At 55.7% G+C, this 20,065-nt stretch overlaps 1 protein-coding gene across 11 annotated transcripts in view; it reads right to left on the minus strand.

Moving 5' to 3' along the window:
- Nucleotides 1-20,065, minus strand: part of CAMK2B (calcium/calmodulin dependent protein kinase II beta) — an 81,069-nt gene that overhangs the window by 45,645 nt on the left and 15,359 nt on the right. For all 11 annotated transcript variants that reach the window (XM_045494148.1, XM_045494151.1, XM_045494146.1 and 8 more), the window contains exon 2: nt 5,276-5,370. In XM_045494148.1, the coding sequence (XP_045350104.1) occupies nt 5,276-5,370 (95 nt within the window). The remainder of the gene's footprint in view (nt 1-5,275; nt 5,371-20,065) is intronic.

Here is a 20,065-nt window from a genome sequence, read left to right on the forward strand (position 1 = left end):
CAATTGAGACCTGCTTAGACTGTGAGACCCGAGCTCAGCCCCTGGCCGGGGAGGAGCCTGCGGACCCGGGCTGAGTGGAGCGGAGGGGGTGCCCGAGGGAGTGCTGGGTCAAGAGGCCTGAGCTGAGGGAGGAGGCGAGAAAGCTGTTCCCGGAGCTGGGAAGGGGAGGGGAGAGGATAGGGGAGCAGAAGGAAAGGGAGGGGTAGAGCCTGACAGAGAGTGGTTTGAAAGGAGGGAGGGGAGGCCTGGACGAGGGGAGGGGAGGAAAAGGGAGGGAGGAGAGGGTAAGGGAGCTTGGGAAGGGAAAGGGAGGGAGGGGCTCCAGCCGCGCATGCTCAGTGGCCCCTGCAATGCGGCGTCCGCGCCGCGTCCTGCGTTAACCCAGTTCCACCGAGTCTCGCCGCCTGTGGGTCAGGGGGCCCGGCGGACCAGGAAAGGCTAAAGCAGGAAAGCCACGTTTCCGCGCCGCCCCCCGCTGTGCAGAGTGGCCCTGCGCCAGTCAGGTTTCCTGGGGCGGGGGGGGGGGGGGGGGGGAGAGCTGGGCTCAGCTCTTCCCCCATCACACCTTCCCGCAGGGGTGCCCCCAAGGCACAGAAGCCACACGGGCCCTAGGGAGAAGGTAGTCCCAGGGGACCCAGGCAGGGAGCTGGGGGTGAGCGGGGCATCAGCTTGGGGATGGGAGGCCCAGAGGTGAGCCCTGATCACCTCGGTCCCCTCACCTGTGAGGTCAGCCCCCGCCATGAGGTGAACCCCACCTGTGAGTCCCACCTGTTAGCTCCTCCCCTGAAGTCGGCCCCACCTGTGACGCCAGCCCCCACCTGTGAGGTCAACCATCAGCCCTCCCAGCTGGGTGAAATCTGAAGCTGCCAGTGCCCCAGGCTCTGCTCATCACAACTGTGTGTTACTGAGCAAGTCTCTGCTTCTATGGGACTTGGTTTCCTCATCTGTGGAACGGGGTGCCCACCCCCCACCTCAGGGGATGTGGAAGGTCACTGCTGAGCCACGTGAAGACTCACTACTGCTGAAGGTCAGGGAGTAACAGCTGCCTGGGCTCCAGTCCTTGCAGGGTCATTCCTCCCCCACGTGGAGCCCCTGCCCAGGGTCACTGCTGGATACCTGCTCCAGGGGGGCTCAGGGCTCAGGCCCACGTGGTGCTGGCAGTGAGTTGGGGGGAGGGCCCACAAGACAGGTTTTGAGGCTTGTGTGCCCCACGATCTCACCCCAGCCAATTCACTTCCCTCTAACTGCTTTTGTTAACCGTCCTGTAACTGCGGGCTCAGCGCGTTCGGACCCTCCAAAATCACGTACGTAACTTGGGTCTTTGGCACCAGCTGGGTGTCATGCCCAGCGACCCGGCGAATCTGGGCATTGTCAGTTCCCACACGGGGGCCGCTTCTGTGCCCAGGGCCTGCGCTCCTAGCCGCTGCGTGTGGCCGGTTGCTTTGCTATCATCAGGAGCCTCGGAGGACCGGGGCTGCTCCAGCGGGAGATGGAGCCCCCCCACACTGCACTGCACTTGAGCAACAGCGGAAGGAAGGTGGGGGGCGAGGCCTCTGGGTCCAGTCTCCCCCCCCTTCCTCCCCGCCATGGGCCCCCCGCCCTGTCCCTTCCTCCCACAAGGACAACAGCTGGGCACACATTTCTGCTGTGGTCTTCCTAGCAATGGAGCTGGCCACCTAGCAGGGTGGGGGCCCTGGCTCAGGACATTTTCTGTGACCTTGTGACCCTGGGGGGCATAACCACAGAGTGACAGCCAGGCCTTGCCCTGCCCCCACCTCCCGACCACCCTTGGGCTTTGCCTCAGAAACACACTGCAACTCGGACGTCCCAAAGGCTCAGGTGTTCTGCAAGTCTGGACTGACCAGGGGCCTCCCGTGCAGACCCAACACGTCAGCAAATGCCCTAGACACCCCCCACCCCAGTCCCCACCCAGCCTCACACCCAGGGGACTACCTGCCCCCAGCATAGACTGTACATGTGCCTCTTCAAATTCGCCTACCGAAAGCACATGTTCCTTCCACCAGAAGCCTTTCTGGAGTGCTCACCACCCGCCAGGCCCTGGTAGGAACACAGTACTGAACGAAGTCCCTGCCCACAGGGCCTGGAAGTCTCGTGGGAAAGACAGCTGTGGCATAAAAAGCAGGGTACCTGGGTCCCGGACTCCACTGGAGAAAATGTCATCAACAAGAGTTAAGCAGATAGAAGTTCAGGAAAAGCATTTCCAGAGAGAACACACATGCAAAGGCCCAGGGGTGCCTGGAAACACTGAAAGCAGCCAAGGGCTGGTAGAAAGCTCTGGGGAGGGAGGGAGAAGACAGAGCCAGACGGCAGTGTCAGGCCAGGTGAGAACTTCAGGCTTTCTGGAAGCCGGCCCCAGGAGCTTCATGGAGGCAGCAGAGAGGTGCAGGGAATAAACCAGCCACAAGTGCCCTCCAGGAGTGGGGAAATGCCCACAGGCTTGGGGGTTTCCAGGGCAGCTTTGTGGGGCCCTGGGGCCTGCAGGCTGGGTGGGCAGACCTCTGACCCGGAGCGGGGCTAGGCAGAGAGGGGAGGTCTGTGTCCACAAGCTCCTTCCAAGTACCTTACGTCCAGCCAGGAGCAAGCACACACCGGTTTCATACCTGTTTTATGGCTGGGGAAACTGAGGTATAGGGTGGGCATGTGCTGCCAAGCCCAAGCCCATCGCTGCCCCACACAGGGCGCAGACCCTGTCCCCTCACCCCTCCCACTGCCCCTCAGCTAGGAAAGCCAGGAGGGGCTGGGGAGGATCCAAGGGTGCCGAGACCCTGGTACCCGGGAAGCAGCCACTTGTCTGCAGACTCCTTTTGTGCCAGAAGAATGTGCTGAACACCATGTGCAAAGTGACAGGCCGTCTGGGACGTGCTGTGAGGTGGGGGTGTGGGGCTACAGATGGAGCTGAGAGCTGACAAATGCTGAAGTTGGGGGATCGTTCTGTCACTTTCTCTAGATTTAGGGAACGTTTGAAATTTTCCATAATAAAGAGTTAAACAGGAAAAAAAATTGCCCAAGACCTCCAAGGTACTGGGCGACACAGAGTAACAAGGCCCCCCTTCCTGCCGGAGAGTGGTTGTGAGGGAAGACAGGACGGGTGAAAGCCAGCCGCTCCGATTCCCGACGGCCCTGTCTCCCGCTGCCCGTCCCCAGCAGCGCCCAGCGAGGACACCGGCCGGCGCAGGGCACCAGCACCAGGCCGGTGCTCGGCTCCACGGCCGCACCGGACACAGAGGCAGAAAAGCAGCTGTCGGTCAGGAAGGGGCCAGCAGGCTCGCTGCAGCAGGGGCAGAAGAATGAGCAGTGGTGCTTGCCCAACACATGCTGGATTTCAGGGTTCTGCCGGTCCTGACCCTCTCTGCGTGTAGAGCACTTTGCAGGTATAAACCTCAGGTGGGGAGGGTGGGGCGGGTGGGGCGCTTGGGGAACTCAGTAGGTAAGTGTAGACTTCAGCTCAGGTCATGATTTCCTGGCTCGTGAGTTCAAGCCCCACATTGGGCTCTGTGATGACAGCTCAGAGCCTGGAGCCTGCTTCGAGTTCTGTGTCTCCCTCTCTGTCTGCCCCTCCCCACTCATGCATGCGCTCTTTTGCTCTCTCAAAAATAAAATACAACATTAAAAAATAAATACACAAACCAGGGAGTGTGAAGGTACTTTAGAGGAGCTGTGTGATTCCATAGAAATATACCCACGTGCTTTTCTGCTTGAGCCTCACAAACTCCTATTCATCCCTCGAGACCCTCCCCTGTGCCTGCACCCAACACAGGCAGTTGTAGTGGCTTCTGTGGATGTGTCTGCTCAGGGCCAGGCACGTGGAAGGGGCTGAGTAAACCTGATGGATGAGTGAGGGTCTCCCTCACTAGTCTGGGGGACATCTGAGGGTGGGCTCTCTCCTCCCATCGTGAGCTAGAACAAGCCTGTGTTCCGCCTTAGAGACTCCACACGTGTAGACATATTCCCCAAAACATAGTTAAAGCCAGCACCCCACCAGCACCCCCACCCAGCGTTGGGGAACACAGTAGTAACCGTGTTCAGGAGGCACTCGCAGTGCTGTCTTTAGCATTACCATTACCGCCATGGTCCAAACATGGGGGCTGAGCTGTGCAAGCACGCACGCCCCAGGGCTGCCCTGGCCCCCAGGCCTCATGGAGTCACCCCCTCCGGGCCCCCTCGCCACGGCCAGGCCCACGGGAGGCAGTCCCCCAAGCAGCTCCCCAAGGGGCCTCACCATCAAGGGATGGTTGGGACCTTTTGTTTCTGGATCTGCCCAGAGCTTCCCCACGCAGTGCTCAGACCCCAAAACAGGCAGCAAACACAGAGGACGTGGGACTGACCCCGGCTGGGTGCCCCAGGCCCCTCACCATGAGCAGGGACAGGAGTGCCCACCCCTGGAAACTCTCGGGCCCGAAGGCCTGGTACACAGCACAGCAAGTACACAACGTCTACACGCAGCTCAAAATATGGCACTAGGTCACCCGCTCGCCCCACTGGACTGTCCACCACAGAGCCCACGGACTGAGGCAGCTCTCAGCCCCAGTTCCAGTAGGGACTCAGGCCAGCACTGAGTACTCAGTGCCCCTCTGGTCAGAGAAGGAGCCTGTGTCTGGACACTAACTGGAGGTCCCCTGGGAGGCCAGAGAGCACCCCAGGGGCCTCACTTGACTCTCTTTCCATCCAGGTGTCACCCGGCCTCCATCTGTCTGGCCCTGGGGTCAGAGGACCCAGGGGACCCCCATGCTGCCACCTCAACAAAGGTCCTTCGGGGGTCCTGCCCAGATCCCAGCCCCTTGCTCCCTTTGGAGCTATCTTTGAGTCACCTGCCTGTGTGCTACTCCACGACTTGGACCTCAAAAGAGCAGGATTCTGTGTGCCCACAACGGGCCGCCACCCAGCAAGGGCTTGGGGTGTGCAGCGTGGGTGGGATGAGGCCACGTGCCCGGGGCCAGCTGCAACCCAGCACCACTCCCCACTGCAGGCCCAGAGCACAGCCCTGCCCAGTGCAGGCGGACGGCCCCCTGGTGCAGACGACCTGGAGGGATCGTGCTGGCAGCCGGGTCACTACAAGTCTTCAGGCCACCGAGGGTTCCCACCTCCAGCCCTCCCTGAGCCCCCAGACCAGGGTCAAGGTGGGATCCGGCGTGAGGGTACGGGTCCCTCTCTCCGCCCTCCCGGGCGGGAGGCACCACTTCATCCGGCTGAGTTCTGTGCCTGCGTGGGCCCGGCCCATGCCAGTACAGCCCACGCCTACACGGCCCACGCCTACCTCTGGCTGACAGCTTCTTGGTGTTGATGATCTTTGCTGCGTACTCATGACCAGTGCAGAGCTTGACACAGCGCCGGACCACAGAGAAAGCCCCCCTGCAGAGAAAATGGGGGACACAGGCAGGAGAGATGATTAATCTCCCTGTGAGCACCCTGCACCCAAACCACAAAGCCCTGCCTGGGCAGACGTCCATTTGAGGAAGAGACACCAAATGGGTCTGCCCTCTTTCCTTGGCGCCAACCTGACAGGGACCCTTTCCCTGGCCTGGGGGACACCCCGGTGTCCTTCAGGGTCAGCTGGGCTGAGGGCCTGCCTGGGGCCTCCTAGCATGCGCCGTCAGACCCTTGGCACCAGACTGGGGGGCCCAGTGAGTCCTCCCCAGAGCAACCAACTGGCCCCACTCCAGGCAGTACAGCCGGCACGGGACTCATCGAAGGTTTCAGAGAGAGGGAGGAGCATCGTGTCACTGAGCCGCACGGCCGGAGGACAGGGCCCCTCCCTGGTCCTCCACCTCCACCAGGCCTGTTACACAGAGCAGGAGGGGGCCCAGCATCAGGGCTGGGAGCCAGAAACCTGAGAGAGCCGGTTACCACTGCGATGCCATCTTGAGAGGCCTGAGGACCAGCCACAGACACTGCCCCTGAGAGGAGGCAGGTCTGCCAGAGAGCAGAGAGCCGGCCTGGGTCCCGTTAGAAGGTCCAGTTTTTAAATTTTTTTTTTTTTTTCAACGTTTATTTATTTTTGGGACAGAGAGAGACAGAGCATGAACGGGGGAGGGGCAGAGAGAGAGGGAGACACAGAATCGGAAACAGGCTCCAGGCTCTGAGCCATCAGCCCAGAGCCTGACGCGGGGCTCGAACTCACGGACCGCGAGATCGTGACCTGGCTGAAGTCGGATGCTTAACCGACTGCGCCACCCAGGCGCCCCAGAAGGTCCAGTTTTTAAGAACACTAGACCAGGCCCATGAGCCGGGGCCAAGGAACCGGAACAGGAAACGACCCGGGCGGTGTCTCAGGCCAGGTGGGTGGCCACTGGGGACGGGCGGGCGCACCCCTCCACTGTCCTCCCCACAAGGCCCGTCCATAGGACCCCCAGGCCTATGCAGCCAGATAAATCCAAGGCCACCAAGCCCCGGGTTCTAGGTGATGCCAAGGCAGTGTCTTAACGAGAGAACGCTCTTGCTACACAACAGTCCCCGCATCTATGGCTTCCTTCCGGCAGCTGCAGTTACCCACGGTGGGCCAGAGGCAAATACTCCTCCCAACACGTGGTCAGGTCAGCAGCCGCCTCATGCTGTGTCACAGGCCTGTGACAGTCACCTCTGTCACCGCCTCACCGGGCTTTTCACCCCATCAGGCCGGCGCGGAAAGGGCGCATGTGGTGTCCACACGGCTTTCTCACAACGTGTTGTCACACCAGCCTCCGTTCACCATCCTTGCTGTGTCCCTCCCCGAAGCTGACTCAGAAGTGCAGCGAAATCACAGACGTGCGCTCGGGACAGACACTGTGTCCACAGGGCTCAGAACTACACACGATTTCAGGCGTCCTCTGGGAGTCTCGCAACCTACCCCCGCTGACAAGGGAGGACTTCTGTGACCCTTCTTAAGACAAAACTTCCTTACAACGTACTACTGGTTTCCTCGGAAAAAACTAAATAGTAGGACACGAACCCTAACCGAACGTTTTCTTCACCATCCAGACTGTCATAAGCAATGGTGGCACTTAGGGCCACATGTCTGCTTTTTCAATGTCCGCCCAAGAACCGGGCAGTGGCTGCCCTGGGGGGCAGGCAGGTTGGGGGACACGCACTATTCACCCCACACCCTCTGCCCCTGTGATTTTCCTCGCTACATAAGAAAAAATATAAGGAAAGGATGATTATTTTGACCCACAAAGGAGAATAACGCCAACTTCCTGCCGCCCTAGCTTCGAATTCTACTCTGGGCTTCCTGGCCACACCGCATCACCCTCTCTGAGCCTCAGTTTCCCCATCCACGTAAGGAGTGAGAAAAACTCCCGGGGCTGCCTGAGGGGTGAGAGAGGCATTGTGTGGCCACCTGCCTGAGACTGCCCTGGGCTGGTGCTCACCAGCCTCGCCCCCTGCTGGCGCCTGCACTAGCCTCCCGCTGGGGGGAGGGGGGGGAGCGATAGCATGGTGTCTGTGGACCTGGGCTGCCATTGGCTTGCCCGGACAGGGGCTATGCATGCCTCTGTGGACAGTCAGAATTTCCTGTGCCAGAATGGGACCTCACAGCGCAGGCCTACCCCCAGCCGGAAGTTGCCAACAGCCAGATGGCACGTTTATGGCAAGCCTGTGGCAGGGCGGGCGCCCGGGGAGGCCCCCAAGGACAGAGGTGGGCTCATCCTGGGAGCAGGGCCGGACCCATCAGGCCCTTCCCCCAACTGCTGCCCAGACAGGGTAAGCACAGGAATGAACAACAGGGAGCCAGCAATCCTCCCGGCATTCGGCAGAGTGTGCATGAACAAAAGGACACAGAGCCAACGCCCAGGACTCTGGACAGTCAGCTATGCAGACCTGCCCGAGACTGCCCTCCACCCCACGTCCTGGGGGCCTGCGTCCCTCCCATGCCAGACGGTGCTTTTCCTTCCCAGAAGCTCTACACCTGGGACAGTGAGGGCCTGTTGTGAGGCCGAGGGCAGGTGGGCAGTGGACAGACGCTGGACATGGAGGAAATGAAGAGGGCAGCAGACACAGTGCTTGCAGCAGGCACTCAATAATCGAGCTCACGGGGAGCTCATTAGACACAGGCCTTTTCATCCTGATGTCCTGCCTGCCAGGTGTGAGGAGGGCACCTCCTGAAGCCCCTCTGCGGGGGTCCTGTTGCCCAGACTAGAGTAAAGTTCTAGAAAGAGCTGCCCCCATCCCTCTCTGCCATTGGTCATCTGCACCCCAATGCCCATCAAAACCCACTGCAGGACGAGTGGCTGAGCCTGGGGCTTGGGTCTCCAAAGGTAGATGCCATGGAAATTGGCGGGAGAGGCCAGCCAGGTGCTCACAGCAGTCCCCAGGCACGGAGGGAGAAGCTGGCAAAAGCAGGGCGCGCCCAGGGGGCCGGTGTGGCCGCAGGTGACCACCGCTCCTCGGGCTTCTGGTTATTGTGGACCTCCAACCTCTCCACCTCACGCTAAGCATTGGCCCCTTCACCCTCAGCTGTCCCTGCAGAACCGCCTGAAACCGCTCCTCCCACATGAGCCACCTTCCCTCCCTGCCGCTCTGCCTCCCCTGTCCCCAGCGGCTCTGCCAGTGGGTCCCAGGTGTTGAGCTGTCACCAGGAGTCCCCCAGAACCGCCAGTATGGAGAAGCATGTAGCATGTGCCGTTTGGGCCACCTGCTGTGGGCTTCAACATCCAGCTGAGGCCCGCAGCCTCCTCCCTGGGGACTCGTAGCAACATCCCACCAGAAGAGATGGCGCTGACAAAGGTAGGGTTCGTGTGCGCTGAGCTCCCAGGATGGCCCCGCGGTAACCCGGATTTTTTGTGAGCCTTGGAACCAGCAAGGACGCTAAGCACGTTTCCTTTTCTAATTAGCCTCGCGTGATTCTCAAAAGCCCCATAACAGGGCTTGCTGCCCTGGGCCTCATGATCTGAACGCTTTATTCCACTCACTTTAAAAAGTGAGTTCAACAGCAGCTGCCAGGCCTGTAATGCGGCAACCGGGAGGTTCAGAGCCAGTCCCCCACCAGGCCCTCCTCACAGGCCCCACCCTCCTGGCTTCTCCCCACAAGCGGCACTGGCAGCAGCCTGCCACGGGGGTCCCGCGGCCACTGGACGGGCAGCACGGGGCGGACCTCACCTGGATGCGGTGCAGGACCCGCGGCCCGAGGACCGCCAGGTCTGTGTCTCTTCGGGATTAAAAGGCACGTCCCGTCCTGTGCTGTACGGGGTGCGGTGGGAGGTCTGCCGGGCCCCTCACGGTTTGATCAGGGGCCCCACGGCCTCAGCCCCTCAGAAGACGCCCCCCATCCCTCCCCAGATGCCCCCGGCCCGGTCTCTCCCTGTCGTTCTGGGGGCCGCCCCTTCCGCTCCATCCGCACAGCCAAGCGCATTCGGCCCCGGGGCAGACCGCGGGGGGCACAGCAGCAGGGGGGGGTGCAAAGCTCGCGTATGGCCGCGCGGTCTCCACCGCCGCTTTCCCGACTGTCCCCACCACACGCCCGCCCCAAATGCCACCGTGAAATCTGCCGCCGACGCCGCACCTGCAGGGAGGAACTTGCCCCTCCCAGCCCTGCCCGCCTGGCACACCAGCTCAGCTCGCATCCCGCCCCTGCCGGTCCCGCCCGTCTCCCCCCTGCCCCTCCACCCCTAGGGTCCTTGCATCCCTGCCCCCTCCGGCCTCGCCCGGTCAACCTCGCCCCGTCCCTCCGCCCCGGCCCCGCCCCTGGAGGTCCTGCCCGCTTCCGTCCCGCCCCTGCATCCCCTGCCCCCTCCGACCCCGCCCCTCCACCCCAGCCCCGCCCGCTTGCCCTGCACACCAGCTTAGCTTGCATCCCGCCCCTTGCCGGCCCCGCCCGTGTCGTCCCCTCCACCTCTCCCGCCCCTGCATCCCCTGCCCCCTCCGACCCTGCCCCATCAACCTCGCCCCGCCCCTCCGCCTAGGCCCCGCCCGCCACGACCCTGACGGTCCTGCCCCCTTCCGTCCCGCCCCTTTCGTCCCCTCCGGCCCCGCCCCATCAGCCTCGCCCCGTCCCTCCCGCCTCTGCATCTCCGCCCCCAGACCCCGCCCCGTCAACCTCGCCCCGCCCCTCCGCCCTGGCCCCGCCCACCAGCCCTGCACACCAGCTTAGCTCCCACCCCGCCCCTGCCGGCCCCGCCCGCGTCGTCCCCTCCACCCCTCCAGCCCCTGCATCCCCGCCCCCTCTGGCCCTGCCCCATCAACCTGGCCCCGCCCCTCCCGCCCCTGCATCTCCGCCCCCGGGCCCCGCCCCGTCTACCTCGCCCCGCCCCCGCCAGCTTCGCACACCAGTTCAGCTCGCACCCCGCCCCTGACGGCCCCGCCCCTGCCAACCCTCCCTCCCCTGTCAACCTCGTCCCCACCCCTATCGGCTCCATCCGCCCCGCCCCTCGCCTCTGCCGGGATCACCCACCCCTTCTGTGGACCCCCCCCCCCGCCCACTTTCTGGGCGGACACTGCGGGGCCGCGGCAGCCCCTCTCTGCTCCCCGCTTCCCGGGCCACTCCCTGTCCTCGTCCGGTCCCGCACGAGGCTCATTTGCGGGGCTCAGTGATGGACAGGTGTCCCCGGGGCCTTCCCGGCAGCGAGTTTAGCCACGACCCATGTCCCCGTCCTTGGAGGGGCCGCCGCACCCCGGGAGAGTCTCACAGTTTAGAGCCGAGAAAAGCCAATAGCGGCGGAAGCACTTGGCTGGTCCTGCAGCTTCGGTTGCCATCGCACGTTAATAAATGGGTGTTCTGGAACCTTCCTGAGGTTGTCCCAGTCCATCCTGTGCGGCCCGGCCTGCCCCAGGCAGGCTCTGCTCCGGGGCGTCGGGGCCACAGCTGGGCCCACCGACACAAGTTGGGGAGGCCTTCACCCCTTCATTCCCGTTCACCTCCATGATCAGCTGCTATTTAATTCGTGTGTTCTCTCAACGCTCTGTCCCACCTTTGAGTGACATGAGCTCTTGGGGATGAAGGAACAGAGGTCCCCTGATATTTTCAGTCTCCACTGAAGCAGTTGGGTGGCAAACAGTAGCTTCTACATGAAACAGACGACTGGGATTGTGGTTTTTATGTATTTTCCTGCCAATAATAATAATGAAATACGATCCATGCTCATGGGAAAAATGGAGGCAACAAGATGTTAGAGACCAAGCAAACCACCTCAACTTAGAGGCCAGGAGGGTATGTAAGCCTCCCTGCCTGCCCGCCTCCCCGCCAGCCTCCCCTCCGGCCTCCCCGGCCCTGGGGTTGGAGCAGTGAGGAGATGGTGCTGGTCCCCAACAGGACTTGGGCAAGCGTGTATCCTGCTGGCCTGGGGTCCTGCTGCGGGAGTGATGTCCAGGGCCGGGCCCATGAAGGCTGCCCACCCCCCAGCGTCAGGCTGGCTCTCAGGGCCCTGGGGACTGCGTTCCTCTCCTGTCCAGGGAGGAAACGGGGAAGCGGGCCTGAATAAGCCTGGCCGCAGACCAGTGTGGACAGCATCTCACTCTATTTATGAACACCCATGCCCCCGCGGCCTCTACGGCACCCACACCAGCCACGTGTGTGAGCGCCTGGGTGGTGTACAGCCTTCCATGTTGACCTTCACTGCACACACCATCCCCACTCTCTGACCTAGATCATGACTCCTCTGAGCAGAGAACAGTCCTTCCATGGAGACAGCACCTCCTCGACTGGCAGGCATCTGGGACGTTTCTAATGTCCTTCCTCATAAATGGGCTGCTGCGGACACCTCGGTTATCCGCAGAGAGTTTCTTTCCAAAGGCACAACAGCTGGGTGAGTCATAACCCACAACGACACAAGTTCTCGCCATGGTCCCAGTGTCCAACCCTGACGTTTCCCAGGCCCTCGGAATCCCAGCTGCTCCCAGCCCCGAACTCTGAGCCCAGGTAAGATGCTAAAGCTATGCCTCGTCCCTACCGTGCTAGTGTCCTGGAGCCGCCTTAAAAAAGCACCACAGGTTGGTGGCTTAAACAACAGAAATGTATTGTCTCCAAAGGCCAGAAGTCCAAGATCAAGGTGCTGGTTCCTCCTGAGGCCTCTCCCCAGCTACCGGGGGTTTGCTGGGGACCCGGTGCTCCCTGGTTTGTAGAAGCATCACCCTGATCTCTGCCTTCATGGTCACGTGACATTCTCCCTGTGTCCAAATTTCCCTTTTTAGAAGACACAGTCATATTAGATGAGGGGTCGTCCTACACCAGGGTGCCTTCATCTTAACTAATCACATCTGCAACCACCCTATTTCCAAACAAGGGCATTTTCTGAGATACTGAGGTTAGCATTCCAACATACAAATCCTGAGGACACACAATTAATCCAACACACACACATGCTGGCCCTTGACTCTACCTTATGGAGTCTGCCACTGGGTGCACCGGGCAAACGTTTCCCAAATTATGTCCCTCAAATATTAGCTCCACAGGATGTTAACACATGGTAGGTACTAGGGGGGCTCTGTGGGCAAATATGTTTGGGAACCAGTATGTTAAACAGTGTTTTCCTTCCTCCCTCCCTCCTTTCTCTCTTTTTTATTGCAGGACTTCTCAGGGCCTTAGTATGGTCATAATCTGTACTGTGAATCTCCAACTCAGGAGTATGAGACGCAGCCTTTCCCTGACTTATTTCACCACAGAATCTTTATTCAAAAAGTCTCATGAAGGCCAGGACTGGGGGCAGAGGAACTTCTAGTCTAAGGCCTCCATACTGACCCCTTTCTGAAACCCTGTGTGGCCCACTGAAGTCCAGCAACAGACGTCTTCTGAACGAGTCCATCCACAAAGAAAGAAATGGCGGGGACATGGCAGAAATGCCCCCCGCCAGCCAGCCGACGCCCCCAGCCCACCTGCGGACACATACCCAAACACGCTTCACTTGGGAGTCTTGTGGGCACATCTCCGAGTCAGAACCCTGCAGGGCCCCCTGACCACGTGTGCTGCACGCCCTGACAAGATCTAGCTGTAAGTAAGCACAATGGTAACTAGTCAGCGGAACTTTCTACAGTCACATCAAGTTCGCACAGTCCTACACAGATGATGAGAGCCTGGCCTTGGCACGTGTCCATACTGCTTGATTTAAGTCCCACGGCTCACACGGCCACCCTCAGCACTGCCCAGACCCACCACCCCTCCCCACCACAGCTGGGACCCCTTGGGTCCCGGTCGTACAGGCTGCAGACATCCTTGAGGAGTTTCCTGAAGGGCTCAGGCAGCAAAGCTGACGGGAACAAGAGGGTGAGCACCAGCCCAGGGATGCGAGGAGGTCTGAAGTGGGAGGAACACCCTGGGATTATTTAATGGGGCAGAATTACTCTGGGAAGATGAACAAGTTCTGGAGACGGACGGTGGTGGTTATGCGATGCTGTGAATGGACTTAGTGCCGCTGAGCTGTACATTTAAATGGTTACATGGTACACTTTATGTATATTTTACTACAGTGAAAAAAACAAGGGGAGAACACTAAGCCACGCCCATGCTAAACCACAAAGGCAGGAGTAGCCATGTTAATTTCATGCAGAGCAGGTTTGAGCAGGACAGTTACCAGGATAAAGAGGAGCATCACACAATGATAAGAGGGTCACTTCTCTAAGAACACATAACAAGCCTTAATGTGTACACGCCCAAAGAGAGTGAGCCAAACCACGTGAGACAAACACTGAATGAACTGCAGGGAGAAGTCGATGAATCCACGATTATGGCTGGAGACTTCAACACCCTCTATCAGAAGTAGACAGACCCAGGAGCACCTGGGTGGTTCAGTCCGTTGAGCATCTGACTTTGGCTCAGATCATGAACCCATAGCTCATGGGTTCAAGCCCCATGTCGGGCTCTATGCTGACAGTTCAGGGTCTGGAGACTGCTTCAGATTCTGTGTCTCCCTCTCTCTCTGCCCCTCTCCCCACTCAGGCTCTGTCTGTCTGTCCCTCTCAAATAAATAAATAAGCATTAAATAAAAATAGGTAGTAGACAGACCCAGCAGGCAGAAAACCAGGAAGGCCATAGCTGAACTCATCGGCACCATCACTAGACTGGATCTAAGAATCCTCTATAGACGACTTCACACAGCAACAGCAGAACACACATTCTTCTCAAGCCCCCGTGAACATTCATCAAGACAGACCACATTCTAGGCCACCAAACACACCTTAACAAATTGATAAGAACAGAATCATACTAAGAATGCTCTAAGATCACAGTGGAATTTAACTAGAAACACAGAAAGATAGCTGGAAAACTCGACAAACACATGGAGGTTAAACAACACACTTCCAAAACTAATAAGGGTCAAAGCAGAAATATCAATAAAAAATATTAAATATTTTTACTAAATGAAAAATGAAAGAAAACTTAACAAAATTTGTGGAACACAGTAAAAGCAGTGCTTAATGGAAATTAATGTCATTGAATGCATATATTAGAAAAGACTACTTAAAATAAATAATCTAAGCTTCCACCTTAGGGAACTAGAAAAAGAAGACCAAGTTAAATCCAAAGTAAATAGAAGATATAATAAAAGAGCAGAAATCAATGACATTGAAAACAGGAAATAGAGAAAATCAATGAAACTAAAACCTGATTCTTTGAAAAGATCAAATCGATAAGCCTTTAGCCAGGATAAGAAAAAAAAGAGAGAGTACACATTACTAATATCAGGAATGAAAAAGGAGCCAACACTACTGACCCCACAGAAATTAAAAGGATAGTAAAGGAATACTAGGCCCACCAACTTGGTAACATAGATGAAATGGACCAATTCCTTGAAGGACATAGTCTGTCAAAACTCACACAAGAAGAAACAATCTCAATAGGCTTGTATATGTCACAGAAATTGAATCAATAATTAATAACCTTTACAAACAGAAGGCACCAAGCTCAGGTGGGTTCACTGGTGAATTCTACCAAACACTTATGCAAGAAGTTATACCAATTCTTTACAATCTAGGAGGGGAGGGGAGGGGAGGGAAAGAAAAGAAAGAAAAGAAAAGAAAAGAAAGAAAAGAGAAGAGAAGAGAAGAGAAGAGAAGAAAAGAAAAGAAAAGAAAAGAAAAGAAAAGAATAGAAAAGAAAAAGAGGCAGAGGGAATATTTCTTAACTCATTCTGTGAAGCCATCATTACCCAAACCAAAAACATTACAAGAAAAGAGAACTACAGACCAATAACTCTCATGAATACAGATGCAAAAATCCTCAACAAAATATTAGCAAATAGAATCCAACAATGTATGAACAGAATTAAACACCATGGCCAAGAAGTATTTATCCCAGGTATGCACGGTTGACTGGCTCAGTATTTGAAAACCAACTAACATAATCCACCACATCAACTGATTTAAAAGGAAAAATCACATGATCATATCAATAGATGCAGAAAAAGCACTTGACAAAATACATCCCCATTCACAATAAAAACTCAGCAAACTAGGAACAGAGGGGAACTATCTCAGCTTGATAAACACTGTATTAGTTCAAAATGTCACACAGTCTGGGTGGCTTGAACAACAGGAATTTATTTTCTCACAGTTCTGGAGGCTGGAGGTCCAAGATCAAGGTCCAGCAGGGTTCGGTTTCTTACGTGAGCTCTGTTCTCTTGACTTGCAAGTGGCCACCATCTCACTGTGTGCTGACATGGCCTCTCTTCAGTAAGTGCACATGGAGAGAGAGCAAGTGAACTCTCTGGTGTCTCTTCTTATAAAGACACTAATTCTATTAGATCAGGGACACACTCTTATGACCTCAAGTAACTTTAATTGCCTCCAAAAGATTGAAATACAGTCACATTGGAGGTTAGGGCTTCAACTTATGAATTTGGAGGAGCAGGGCACAGTTTAGTCCATAGAAAGCACCTACAAAAAACCTACAAATAACCTCAGACTTTTGGAGAGAAAGTAGGTACTTTTCCTGTAAGATCGGGTACAAGGCAAAGATGTCCCTTTTTATCACTCCTTTTTAACATCATACTGGGAATCCTAGCTAATACAGTAAGACAAGAAATGGAAATAAAATGTGTACAGACTGGGAAGAAAGAAATAAAACGGTCTTTTTTTTTTTTTTTTTTTTTTTTTTGCAGATGATATGATTGTCTATAGAAGAAGGCCCCCCACATGGACAAGAAAAACCGTCCTGGAATTAACAATTATAGAAAAGTTGCAGGAAACAAGATTAACGTACAAAAGTTAATTGTTTCCCTACATACCAGCAATGAGCAAGTAGAATTTGAGATTTAAAACACCATACCATTTACATTACTACCAAAAAATATACTTGGGTATAAATGTAACAAAATATGTATAAGATCTATAGGAGAAAAATCAAAATTTTCATGAATGAAATCAATCCAAATGACAGGGATAACCAATGTCCATGGATAGGAAGACTCAATACCATCAGGATGTCAGTTCTTCCCAACTTGACCTACAGATTCAATGTAATTCTTATCAAAATCCCAAAAAGAATCAAACCTGATACTAAAGTTTATAGGGAGGCAAAAGACCCAGAGTGGCCAACACAAGATCAGAGGAGAACAAAGTCCGAGGCTGACACTACCTGACTTCAAGACTTGCTACGAGGTTGCAGGAATCAAGAGAGTGTGTTTTGGTGAAAGAATACATAATGCATGAACGGAATGGAATAGAGAGCCCAGAAATAGCGCACACAAATAGAGCTGATTCTTGACAAAGGAGGAAAGGCAAGTCAATGGAGAAAAGACCGTCTTTTCTTTTTTTTTTTTAATTTTTTTTAACGTTTATTTATTTTTGAGACAGAGAGAGACAGAGCATGAAGGGGGGGGCGGGCGTCAGAGAGAGGGAGACACAGAATCCGAAACAGGCTCCAGGCTCTGAGCTGTCAGCACAGAGCCCGACGCGGGGCTTGAACTCACGGACCGCGAGATCATGACCTGAGCTGAAGTAGGACGTCCAGTCGACTGAGCCACCCAGGCGCCCCAAGACTGTCTTTTCAACAAAAGGTTCTTCTATAGTCTGAATGTTTGTGTTGCCCAAATTCACATGTTGAAATCTTAACTCCCAAGGTGATGGTACTAGGAGGAGGGGCCTTTGGGGGAGTGATTCGGTTATGAGGGTAGAGCCCACATGAGTGGGACCAGTGTCATAGAAAAGAGACCCCAGAGAGACCTCTCCACACCTTCCACAGGTGAGAACACGGGGAGGGCACCTGTGTAGGAAGAAGGCTCTCAGCAGACACTAAATTTGCAAGCACCATGACCTCAGACTTCCAGCCCCCAGGACTGTAAGGAATAACTTTTCATAAGCCCCCAAGGTCACAGCAGCTTGAACAGACTAAGGACTGGAACACACACACACAAATGAATCTAGAATAGACTTTACACTTTTCACAAATATTAACTCAAAATAGATCATAGACCTAGTGTAAAAGGCAAAATGACAAAAGTCCTAGAATATATCATAGGAGAAAATCTAGGTGACCTTGGGCTTGTCAATGACTTTCTCAGATACATCACCAAAAGCATTTCCAAGAAAGAAACAACCAACCAAACAGGGTTGGTTAGGATCAGAGCCTCCTGCCCTATGGAAGTGATGGAGATATCAGATGGGCCAGAGACGAGAGGAGGAAACACATCGGGTGCAGACTTCTATTCCAAATACACAAGGGATTCTCTTCTTTCTTTTTACTGTTTGTTTATTTTTGAGAGAAACAGAGAAAGAAAGAAATTGAGAGGTGGAGAGGCAGAGAGAGGGAGACAGAATCTGAAGCAGGCCCCAGGCTCCACACTGTCAGCACAGAGCCCAAACCCATGAACCGTGAGCTCACGACCTGAGCTGAAGTCAGCCACTTAACCGACTGAGCCCCCCAGGCGCCCCCCAGGGAATTTTTTTAAGTTTCTTTCTTCCTTCCTTCCTTTCCTTCCCTTCTTTCCCTTCCTTCCTTTTCTTCCTTCCTCCCTTCCTTCCTTCCTTCCTTCCTTTCCTTCCTTCCCTTCTTTCTTTTCCTTTCCTTCCTTCCTTCCTTCCTTCCTTCCTTTCGTAATCTCTACACCCAACATAATGCTTGAACTCACAACCCCAAGATCAAGAGCCGCGTGCTTTTTTGACTGAGCCAGCTGGCTGCCACGAAAAATATGCAAAGAATTCTTAACATACAATAAGCAAACAAACAATCCAATTGAAAAATAGGCCAAAGGCAGGAGCAGACACCTTGTCAAAGAAGACAGAAGACAGAAGTCAGCATGTGGACAGATGCCCCACAAACGTGTCGTCAGGGAAACGCAAATTAAAACGACAACAAGATTGCACTTCATGTGGATCAGATAGCCCGAGATCCAGGACCCCGACGACGACACCCAATGCTGGATGCCAACCAGCAGGAACCTCGCACGCTGCTGGCAGGCACACGGCCTGGTGCTGGCACCTGGGGGACAGTTTGATGGTTCCTCACAAACTAAACGCACTCTTCCCACGGGACCCAGCCCTTGAGCTGCTTGGTATTTTCCCGAAGGACTGAATGCTACGTCCACACAAAGACCTGCCTGTAGATGTTTACAGCAGCCTTATTCACAGTTAGCAGAACGTGCAAGCAACCAGGACGGCCTTCAGCAGGTGGACACGATGCACTGTGGTCCCTCCAGACAGGAACGCTATCCAGCACCGACAAGAAATGAGCTTATGAGCCATGGAGACCTGAAGGAACCTGAAATGCGTATCGGGGAGTGAAAGAAGGCTCCACGTGAGAGCCTCCATACCATGTGATTCACCAAGAAGGCATTCCGGAAAAGGCAAAGTTATACAAACGGTAAAATAATCAGTGGTCACCCGGGACTCGGGGGGCTCGGGGAGAGCAGAGGGCCTGACGTGCAGTCACGATGCTGTGGAACTGTACTGTGACCCCACCCCTGCGCCATCCTGTACACCTGCACAGAAGCAAACGCCCCAGAAGCCGCAGACGGTAGTAGTGACGTAGCAACACTGGTCACCACCTGTAACAAGGAACGTGACCTGGGGCCACAGAGGAGGTGGGGTAGGGGGCCCACCTCCCATCCACGTTTCCTGTAAATCTAAAACTGCTCTAAAAAGTAGTCCTGAGGCGCCTGGATCGCTCGGTCAGTTAAGTGTCCGACTTTGGCTCAGGTCATGATCTCGGGGTTCGTGGGTTCGAGCCCTGTGTCAGGCTCTGTGCTGACAGCTCAGAGCCTGGAGCCTGCTTTGGATTCTGTGTCTCCCTCTCTCTCTCTGCCCTTGCCCTGCTCACACTCTGTCTCTCTGTGTGTCTCTCTGTCTCTCTCTCAAAACTAAATAAACATTAAAAAAATATTTTAGGGGCGCCTGGGTGGCGCAGTCGGTTAAGCGCCCGACTTCAGCCAGGTCACGATCTCGCGGTCCGTGAGTTCGAGCCCCGCATCGGGCTCTGGGCTGATGGCTCAGAGCCTGGAGCCTGTTTCCGATTCTGTGTCTCCCTCTCTCTCTGCCCCTCCCCCGTTCATGCTCTGTCTCTCTCTGTCCCAAAAAAAATAAATAAATGTTGAAAAAAAAAATTTTTTTTTAAAAATAAAAAAATATTTTAAAAAGTACAGTCCACTGATTTTTTAAGGAGAAAGAGAAAACAAACTATCTTTATGACACGGGGTCAGGGAGGGATTCTCCAACCACATGCAGAAAAGCTTATGCCACTGACCAATTAGCCTCATGTCGGAGCCTCAAAACCCCAGCCTGGCCAGGGACCCCCACAACACGAGGAGGCAGGGTGCTCTGCAGGTGTCACAGACTCCCTGGTGCAGGCAGCACCCTGGGCCCCCCCACATGTGCACTGCCCTCCACAGTTCTGGGCTCCCAGGACCCTGCACTGGGTGGGGCTGGCTGGGGATGCGGAATGCATTGTTTAGGTCACAGCACCGAGAGGCAGGGGCCAGCGCAGACCCCCACCCGTCCTGCACACCCACCTCTCAGGTGCCCTTTGCAGGCTCAAGAAGGATGGGGGAGGAGGTGGGCTTGGATGTGCTGGGGGATGGAGCCAGAGAAGCTGAGTCCTGGGACCAGAGCCTAGTAGGGCAGCCCTGTGACCAGCACACAGGAGGGGCCCTGAGCCGCCCGGGGTCTCTCGGGGTCTGGCTCACGCCAGCTGAATCTCTGGAACTTTACGAGA

The sequence above is a fragment of the Leopardus geoffroyi genome, chromosome A2 (assembly GCF_018350155.1).
Source record: "Leopardus geoffroyi isolate Oge1 chromosome A2, O.geoffroyi_Oge1_pat1.0, whole genome shotgun sequence".
Taxonomy (NCBI): domain Eukaryota; kingdom Metazoa; phylum Chordata; class Mammalia; order Carnivora; family Felidae; genus Leopardus; species Leopardus geoffroyi.